Genomic DNA, 9859 nt, shown 5'->3' with positions numbered 1-9859 from the left:
ATTATATCTACGGATCTTGCTGATTCAAGGATTACTTTCACCATCAGTGACCACCATTTTACTGGACTGTGGACAGCTATTTGGTCTATCTACCTAAAGATGGGTCCTGTTATGTGTGCTTTGCTAATTTGTTTATAATAAACAGGTCATTCTCAGTTATGATTAAATTTTAAAAATTAAAAAAATAAAAATAAAAACAAGAAAGCTTTATCTGAAGTGGCCATATCACCAGCCCTATCTGAACTCAGACGTAGAAGGTCACAGCAATCCTCCTCCCCCTAGTGCCACTGAGGCCTCAATCAGTTAGACAGAATGTCCTTTGAAAAATTCCATTTGCACCTAGGAGCTAAATACATAGGCTTTTTTCCTCTTTCCCTCCTTATTATAGACACTGATTTGCTACCCGATTCCTCATTTTTAGAGGGTTTTGCCACCAAATGTAGGGATTGAAATATGTAAAACTGATCGTCTCCTTCCTTATTTGTAGAACTCGTAGAAATAACCGTTAAAGTGTTATAGAGAATGGCCCCAGGTTGCCAGAATAGAAGCCAGGAAAAAGATCTCAGGGTGGTTTGATTAGCTAAAGGAGAGTCAGTCAAGCAAGGACTCTTCCGAAGAGGCCTTGGAGCAGAGCCCAAGGGTCTTCACGGGGATCCTCCAATTGCCCTATTTCCCTTCTGCTCATGAGCCTTGTAGTACTTTCCACTTCTCTTGTCAGGGACAACTGTCCTCCCCATTAGGAGAATGGGGGAGACCCCTCACATAATCCATGCGTACTTTACCTCTCCACTTCCTCAGCAGCACTGTTCCCATTCCAAGATGGCTCTGCCCTGAGGTCCTGATCTCCTGATGGGTGAGTCCCCATCCCAGACCACCCTTTCATGTGTGGCCCTGGGCCTTCCTCACTTCACTGCTGATTCCATTCCCTCTCCTGACTTCTTTTAACCAGAAGCCTTCCCCCACTTTGTGCCTATCTCCCTTGATTTCCATTTCCCCCTTATATGTGGTCTTCCCCTATTAGAATGTAAACTCTTTGAGGGATAAGAACTGTCTTGTTTGCTTTTTTTTTTTTAACCTCCCCAACACTTAACAGAGAGACTGGCTCACAGCAAATATTTAATAAAAGCTTTTATCTATCTCTGCACCTATCAGTCCAGTTCTCTGTCAAGTGAGACACCACTCTATATCTGGGGTATTTTTCACCCTAGGAGAACTGGGGAGACCCCTCATACAATCCAGTTTTCCACCAATTGAAAGATCAAAGGAAAGGACAAGGGAGGATGTGACAGAAAGAAAGCCCAGAGTAGAGCATTCCAGGTGATCTCTTACCTCATCATCTGTCAAAATGGAGAGTTTAGAAGATGGTCAGTTCCCAAGGGTCACAAAGGGAATTCAAATAGCCGGTGGACAAAAAAAAAAAAGGAAGGGGTATAGAATTTTACTTATAATGCTTTATAAAGATTCAACATCTATGAGGGTAGCTAAGGTGGCAGGGGGTAGCTAAGGTGGCCTTGGATTCAGGAGGACCTGAGTTCAAATTTGACCTCAGATACTCGACACTTACGAGCTGTGTGACCCTGGGCAAGTCACTTAACACTCATTGCCCCACCAAAAAAAAAAAAAAGATTCAACATCTAGTAGAATCCAGGCCCAATTCTTCTCCTAATTTAGGTGACCCTCAAAGAAACTTTTCTGGGAAAAATGCTCTTCACAGGTATTTACATGAATTCTCCAAGAGAGTCTAGGCCCTTTCTTTCCCATCCCCCTGAATTTACTATGGGGATGTAGCACAGGGTTAAAGGTGAAATTTTCAAGGTTCCCTCTCATTCAGGGCTCTCTAATGACAAAGCTTCTACTCTTCATTCTATTCATTGGGCAGGTACCCGTGTTCTAGGCCACAGAAAGTTCAGAAGGCTATGTTAAGCAACAACTTGAGCCACCTGGATTTATAACTTAAGTCCAAACTAGAGACAGCATGATGCAGTGGAAAAAATATGCAGACTGAGGATCCCAGTTCAAATATAGATTTTGCCATTTTTGCCTGTGTGACCTTAAGCAAGCTCCTTAGCCTCCTTGAACCTCAGTTTCTTCTTTGGGAAAACAATAGTGGGTGGGATGAGATAACCTGTGAGGTCTCTTGCAGCTCTATCTACATCTATGGTCCATGAGAGCAGGCAGGGTCCAACCACAAGGAATTCAGTATCTTTGGATGGCCACCAATGGGTTGGAGGGTATTATAGATAATGCAACCATTATATTTCTCCTTATGTAGCTTCCAATGGCCACACATTTGGAAGGAGAGGGGGAGGGGCTGAGGCTGGTCCTCTACGTGCTTCACAACCAAATTGTTTCCTCTCCTTAGCTTGAGGCCAACTAATAATTCTTCAAATGTGTTAACTAAATAGGTTAAAGGTTACAGGAAATATTAAAATGCCTTGTCTACCCCCACCTCTCCCATTTTACCTATGAAGAACCCAGAGAAGAGCCAAACATAGAAGAAATAGCAGAATTGGGATTTCAACCCAGGCTCTCTGACTGCAAATCCAGTACTTTTCCCAACACACCAAGCTATTCTTTCCCTCCCAAGATTCTCTTCATTTTATCATTTGAGGATAAAAAGCCTGGAGACAAATTTGGGTCACGATGGCAGGTAGGTAAGAACCTTCTCGTCTCAACACATAGGACCCACCTTGTTATACTTTCAATGACTCACTGAAATAATAAGTCACATCCAGTGAGCATGGTATGTCCCAGTGGAAGCTAGTAAACCAATCACTCCTCCCACACCCATCACCACCCCCACTTCCAAATTACACAAATGGGGCAAAAACACAAACCTTTCAACCACCAGATGACCCGATTAAGCATCTCATCAGTAACATCTGAAAGCAACAGAGAAAATCATTGCTTTTCTTCCAGCATCAGATGGTAATCCCCACAACCATTCCAGTCCCCTTCACTTGGCCCATTGGGTTCTGCTCAACAGTTACCTTTATCCATCAAAAATACACAAAGGAAGATAACTACATTTTAGAGGGCTCATCCATCTCCTTTCTTGTTTATATGTCAAGACCCCCCACCCCTTGCTTTTTCCATCTTGTTTCCAAGAACATCCATCTGGAAGACCTGATTCCCTGTAATACCCTCAGCCCATCCCAGCTCAGTCCCCAATTTCTAATTCTGGAAAACACATTCTAAGACCAGACCCAGTGTATTTCTTTTGGGCCCAGAGAACAAGAGGGATAAAGGTGGACCCAGTGCCCTTGAATGAATTTGGTTTTTCTTTCGGCCAACTCTGATCCAAACCAGAGGTCCTAAGGGTGACTGGTGCTGGTGCCAGCACCAGGGTAGTACTGATAGCCTTTGAAGAAGGAAGGCAGGGGGCAGCTAGGTGGCGCAGTGGATAAAGCAATGGCCCTGGATTCAGAAGGGCCTGGGTCCAGATCTGGCTTCAGACACTTGACACTAGCTGTGTGACCCTGGGCAAGTCACTTAACCCTCATTGCCCGGCAAAAAAACAACAACGACGACAAAAAACCCCAAACAAACAAATGAAAAAGGAAGGCAGCCCACCCACAGGGACCTACTGCCATCTCTTCCCACCCACCGATGTCCCACTTTGCTAAACTGGGACTGTACCTAGGCAGACTTCTTCAAAACATACCCAGGAAGAAAGCACTAAACCTTTGAATGGTTCCGTCCTCCATGCACTCAGGTGACTCCAAGGGCTGCAGAGCAGACTTCAGCAAATCCCTTGATGACACTCTACTGGAAGGCTTACTGGGAGATTGTGGTTCAGGAGAAGTTGCCTTCTCACTCTGTATGATGAACTCTTCACAGTAAGCTGAGGCTATCTCTATCTGGGACATGAAAAGGTCTAGGTGAGATGCCCTGTGTTCTGACTGTGTTAAGATCATTTCGCTCTTTGGAGGTTCAGGAGGTTCTGGGTGGAATAAGATCCACCATGAAGACTCAGGGCCATACTTTGGTAAGGACCTGGGTGGTAAAGGACGAGGCGTCAATTCTGGTTCTGTAACAGTAACCACCTTCATTGGGACTTCACAAGACGGTGGTGGCTTGAAGAAAGAACTCAAAATTGGAGGTTGTCGGGAAGGACTTGGAGAAGACGAATCTGACTCAGTTAAGATGGTGACTCGTCGTGCCTCACGCCCTGAACGAGTAGAGGTCTTGATAGCTGACTCTGCCTCCTGGGTCAGCGCGACCCTGGTAGGGGATGAAGTCGGCCTTTGGACTGCCTCAACTTCTGATCGGCCTATGACTTTTTGCGAATGATCAGGATCTTTCCGGAATGAAACCTTAACAGCCGACTCTACTTCTAAAGACCCCAAGTTTCTGTGGGATCCCTTAGTTTCTGCATGAATTGTGCTTCGGGTAGCCGCCTGAGAGTCTTGCACAGACACAATTCTTTGGGTTGGTTTGGTCTCCAGAGCGCTATGGGTTGCATCTGAGGAGGTCGGTTTCCTCAAGACAGGTTTGCCCTCAGGATAGACCAAAGTCTTTTTGTTATCAGTCTGGGTGTATTCATCCTTTGGGTGAACTGAACGCCTTCGAGGGCTTCGGACCCCTTGGGGATTTGTGACCTTGGAGGGCGGTGTTTCCACTTCCCATTGAGGGCTCGGGTGGGTAGTTTCCTTCTGACTTGGTGCCCGGGAAGTGATTTTGGCATCTGAGGGAAGTACATTCCGATGGCTCTCTTGCCCTGGGGCAGCCACATTTTTCTGTGTTTGATCCTGTGTTGGTGGACTTTGGTTCCTGCGGGAGCTACCATGGGAAGTAGCGTCAGATTTCGGTGCTCTCCCTGGAGGGGCAAGCAAGTTCCCATGGGGAACTGAGCTGTGTTCAGATTTGCGTTGAGGTGAGCCATGACGGCTTGCTTCACTCTTTGGATGGCCTTGGCTGCTATAACCAGATTCATTCCCTTGGGGAGAGGAAGTTCGGGAGAGATCAAGCCCATACTGGGGGGAAGCAGATCGAGGGGCATCTACCCCTCTTTGGGAGGCAGCAGTTTGACGGCTTTCCATTCCACGCTGGGGGGAAACCGTCTGGGACAAATCTGCACCTCTGTGGCTGGCAGAAGGACCTCGATGGGGACCCATACTATGGCTGACCTCAGGCCCTCGCTGCACAGGAGCAGAAACTTTAAGTGGGGCTTTAGTCATCTTGGCTGTCTGAGACACGGAGCCTTTCTGGGTAGAGCCCATGTTTCACTCTCTGGGTTAGGGGCCCTGCTGCATGTGAATCTTTACTCTCAGTTTTAAGAGCTGCTGATCTTGACTGTTGTTCCCAGAGAGGCTCAATCATCGGTTCCCTTAGCTACCTCTCTGCCTAGTGATGTCACAAAGGAGAGAGCTTTCTAGTGAAACCCCCAAGCCTCCAACTCGTTTTATGATGGAGAAGAATCTCAAGGCTAAAAAAAGAAAATTGAAAGGTTAGAGGAAGGGGTTGCCTTTCACATTTTCCCATCAAGGGCACAGGGAGCATCTATGCAAATTCGGATCTTCTTGCATTGTTGTGAAAACTTCAGGTTTTCCCTTTCCTTCCCCAGATAATCAGATGCTAGGAATTCTCTTGGAGACTTCTGCACAAGAAGGAAGCCATGGGCCCCTAGTAGGGTCATGTCTACAAAACCAAACAACACTAATAACCAGCTATATGAGGAATGAAAGCCAGCTTGATGTAGTAGAATCAGAGCTGGAGTCAGAGAGATTTAGGTTCAAGTCATGTGTCTGATACATCCTGGCTATGTGATCCTGGTCAAGTCATTTAACCTCTAAGTGTCCCCAGGCAACTTTACAACAGCTTAAGTTACAGAGGATCTCCTGATAGGGGAGTTTCCAAGTCAGTGGTTGCCTAATGATATCTCCTAAAGCCTAGTCTATCCCATTCTACCACCAATTTACACCTGTGGGGGGGATTTAAAAAAAAATTTTACTTTTCAGAAACTGTTAATAATGTATGTAACAGGTATGGTACAGGTGAGTACTTGGTGAGCCTTCTCAGATGATAGCTGACTGTCCTATAGAAGGAACAGCTGCCAGACACCTAGACACCTAGTGTCTTCAATTTCTGAAAGTTCAAGAAACACTGTCATACTAATTAAGCAACCAGTGAAGGGAGATTATGTCCTTTGGCTAGTTTGGCTGACCAAACAAGGTAAGCCTCAGGAAAATACTTGGGCAAGGAAGACTTGATTAGTTCTGAATTCTAAAAGGGTAGTCTCCAACCTTTTTTGGCTCTGCACCTCCCATATATGTGTATTTACTGTTTGTATGTATATGTTACTATGGGTATCATAATGTATAAAAATTGTGTTCATTATAAAACTTAGAATAGATATTACAAAAGGAGCAAATAAATGTGAAATGAGTTCATTGGGAGCTTCTTGTGTTTAATTACTGGCTCAGGGCCAGCTCTAAATTGTCCTCAGGGCCAGCAAAAAAAAAATTCAAGAGCCCAGGAGTTGTTTTAAATAAACCCTGAGTCATCGTGTCTTCTGGCTCAGAAGCCAGGGAGAGGAAGAAAGCAGATTCCTCTAAGCTTCCATGATGGAGTCTCTGACTAGATTGAGAGTATGTCCCAAGGAATGGTCCCAATAACCCAGTCCATACTTATGTTACAACAATAATGCAAATAAACAGGAGGGCAATCTGTGGACTTCAGATATATATATAGATATATAGATATATAGATATAGATATAGATATATAGATATAGATATATAGATATACATGTGAAAGGTATTGTGGCATAGTAGGTAGAGAGTTGGTCTCAGAGTCAGGAAGACAGGTTAAAGTTCTCCCTCTGATTCATACTTCGTGTAGGTGTGATCCTGGGCAAATCATATAACTTCTTCTTTTTTTTTTTTTTTTTTGTGGGGTAATGGGGGTTAAGTGACTTGCCCAGGGTCACACAGCTAGTAATTGTCAAGTGTCTGAAGCCAGATTTGAACTCAGGTCCTCCTGAATCCAGGGCCGGTGCTCTATCCACTGTGCCACCTAGGTGCCCCTCACATAACTGCTTAGAATTATGTGAAGCACTCTAATACCACAATTTGCATAGGAGGTGCTGACTTGTACAGATAGAGGAAGTTTCCTTTATCTTTCTTATATAATATATATATAAAGAATAAGTTCTGATTGTTTTGCTGTTGACTGCTTGAAGATCTATTTCATACCCAAGGCTCAGCTTGAGCTTATTAATGGTGGTAGTAGTAGTAGTAGTAGTAGTAATAGTAGTATTAGTAGTAGTAAGTAGTAGTGGTGATGGTGGTAGTAGTGGTAGTAGTGGTATTACGGGTAGCAGTGGTAGTGGCGGTAGTGGTGGTAGTGGCTGGAGCAGCAGCAGCAGCAGCAACAGCTCTTTAAGGTTTACAAAGTGCTTCACAAATGTAACCTGAGCCCCCAATCCCATTTGTATGGGACTCTGCCTTACTGGTGGAGATTAAAGTTCCAAGACTGTATGAAGGTCAGGGTGTTGTTGTTGAGATTGGGAGGAGAGAGATCCTCAGTTCTTCTAGCTTTGAGAGAGAAAATTTATAATGCCAACCTCTCTTCAGATTGCTGAAGAAAAAGAAAGACTCTGGGAAGAAGCTGACTCAGAACTTGGATCATGTCTCTAGCTTACTACACTCGAGACAAATCTCCATACCCTGCTGACCTGCTGACAGGATGCATTTATCTCCATGTGGAACGTGTTCAGAGAAGCTCAACTGATATCTCTGTATCTTTATTGTATGTCCTTGCTCTGTCAGGGCAAAGTAAGTTTCCTTTTGTAAAAATTAGGTTGTGGGGGAAATTGGTGGGGGCTTTGGGGTTGGGATTTCTTATCCTCTTTAAAGAATTATACCCTCAGAAGCATTACATACAGCAGCAGAAGCAGCACTTACGGCTGAGCCGCACGGCCAAGATGTGTGACTTCATGGAGCATCAGACTGCCAAGTTCAAGGAGGCCTTCCAGCTGTTTGACCAAACAGGAGATGGAAAAATCTTATACAGTCAGTGTTGGGGCGTGATGAGGGCCCAGGACCAGAACCCCATCAACATTGAGGTGCTCAAGGTCTTAGGGAATCCCAAGAGTGATGAGATGAATGTGAAGGTGCTGGACTTTGAACACTTTCTGCCAAAGCTGCAGACCATGGCAAAGAATAAGGACCAGGGCACATATGAAGACTATGTAGAGGGGCTTCGGGTGTTTGATAAGTGTGAGGAAATGGGAATTGGCCTCCTCTCAGTCCGGACCTGTTTGAGGAGGGGGGTCTGCTTCTCCCACCCCCACCCCCTTCGGCAAACGGGGTCACATGATTCGGGGAAACTCTTGGGCTAGTCGCAATTAGATCTGCTCCTGTGCTGGGTCCATGTGGGGGAGGAGTTGAAGAGTTGTACCTGTATCGCCTCCCCCATTGGCTGAGGGGTGCTGCTTTCCAATTAGTTCGTTTTGGGCGTGTATATTGTAACCCTTGAGCAATCTGAGTAATCAGAATGATGGTGAAGAAGGAGAGGGTCCAGTACTGTTAGGGATTAGGGGATAAAAGGCCTGGGAGCCTCCATTTTGTTGTTCACTCCATGAGGGGTGGCCCATTCTCATGAGAATGACAACAAATGAGCCTTTGACATATCACCAACGCTGAGTTCCAGAGTTATTGGAGTAAAAAAATTAAATTTAAAAAAAAAAAAGAAGAAACCAGAAGTTATTGGAGTGATTTCTCTCACAATAAGGAAGGGAGGGCAGCTAGGTGACACAGTAGATAAAGCACTGGCCCTGGAGTCAGGAGTACCTGAATTCAAATCTGGCCTCAGACACTTGACACTTACTAGCTGTGTGACCCTGGGCAAGTCACTTAACCCCAATTGCCTCACAAATAAAAAAAATTTTAAATAAGGAAGGGAACAGCATAGTCATGGGGGCTGAAATATGGCACGTCCTCATCACTCTGGGTGAGAACATGACAAAGGAAGAAGTGGAAGTGTTGGTGGCAGGGCATGAAGACAGCAACAGTTGTATCAACTATGAAGAGCTAGTCCAGATGGTTCTGAATGGCTGAGAACAAAAGTCCCCTTTCCACAAAGAATCCTCTAACTTTCTCAGTGTGAAAATGATCCTCTCACCCCTGAAGCAACTAACTACATTGTCAGGGTTACTAACATCCTTCCTTCCAACCCCTACCACATGCCCTTCTTGGCCTACCTGCTCTCTGCTTTCACCAAATAAACTTGATAACTGCTCCTAAAAAAAAAAAATTACACCCTCTTGCACACAAATCCAATTAGAATAAAATAATATTTTATTTGGGCACTAGAGAAAAGAAACCAAGAGAGAAGTCCTTGGACTTTTCATGGGGAGAAGGCATGGCGCAGAGACTTGGTTCTCTGAGATGCCTATCTCCTCAAGCAGAAGACAGGCAGATATTTTTATAGGCGACCAATGGTGGTACGATGGGGTGATCATCCGACCGTGGAAAGTTCCCTTATTGGGAGTGATCACCTGAGGAAGGACCGTCCCTCACTGGTGGTGGCTGGGGGAAGTTGGGCAAGAGGTTGCTCCGATCTCTGGAGACATCTCTGTCCCCCTTGTGCCACTCAGGCAGCAGCCTCATGGGCTTATCTCTCTTGCTTCAAGGTGTGTCTCAAGGAGAAGACCCATGTCAGCTGGACAGGTTAAACTTTAATAGTCCTAACCCTGTAACAGTTCACTGACCTTCAAATGCTTTGTTTCATCCCCAAAATCAAACCTGAACAGAGAGGATGCTGGTGTTAGAGCTGTTCCTACAACGGAATCCTATGGAGATCCCAAAGCAGCACAGTTCTCATGTGCAGGTTTCCCTCCCAGTTTTCCACTGTAT

At 45.1% G+C, this 9859-nt stretch overlaps 2 protein-coding genes across 2 annotated transcripts; one reads left to right on the top strand and one right to left on the bottom strand.

The window, feature by feature from the left end:
• Positions 1-2790: 2790 nt before the first annotated feature.
• LOC122754772 (uncharacterized protein C17orf47 homolog) lies at positions 2791-5222 on the bottom strand. Its single transcript, XM_044003232.1, has 2 exons — positions 3665-5222; positions 2791-2882 (listed from the first exon to the last, which is right to left on the bottom strand). Exons 1-2 carry the CDS (start codon positions 5220-5222, stop codon positions 2791-2793), a joined length of 1650 nt encoding a protein of 549 aa, XP_043859167.1.
• Positions 5223-7926: 2704 nt separating this feature from the next.
• Positions 7927-9061, top strand: LOC122726558 (myosin light polypeptide 6-like). The gene is made up of 3 exons (XM_043964357.1): positions 7927-8219; position 8395; positions 8900-9061. Exons 1-3 carry the CDS (start codon positions 7927-7929, stop codon positions 9059-9061), a joined length of 456 nt encoding a protein of 151 aa, XP_043820292.1.
• The last annotated feature ends 798 nt before the right edge of the window (positions 9062-9859 follow it).

Source organism: Dromiciops gliroides, chromosome 4 (genome assembly GCF_019393635.1).
Source record: "Dromiciops gliroides isolate mDroGli1 chromosome 4, mDroGli1.pri, whole genome shotgun sequence".
Taxonomy (NCBI): domain Eukaryota; kingdom Metazoa; phylum Chordata; class Mammalia; order Microbiotheria; family Microbiotheriidae; genus Dromiciops; species Dromiciops gliroides.
This window is presented reverse-complemented; position numbering and strand designations above follow the sequence as displayed.

Excerpts from the sequence above, each read along its gene's own strand:
- LOC122754772 (XM_044003232.1), bottom strand. The coding sequence starts at position 5,222 with ATGGGCTCTACCCAGAAAGGCTCCGTGTCTCAGACAGCCAAGATGACT. Across the intron at positions 2,883-3,664 it reads GTTTAGTGCTTTCTTCCTGG|ATGTTACTGATGAGATGCTT; the intron begins GTATGTTTTGAA and ends TGTTGCTTTCAG.
- LOC122726558 (XM_043964357.1), top strand. The coding sequence starts at position 7,927 with ATGTGTGACTTCATGGAGCATCAGACTGCCAAGTTCAAGGAGGCCTTC.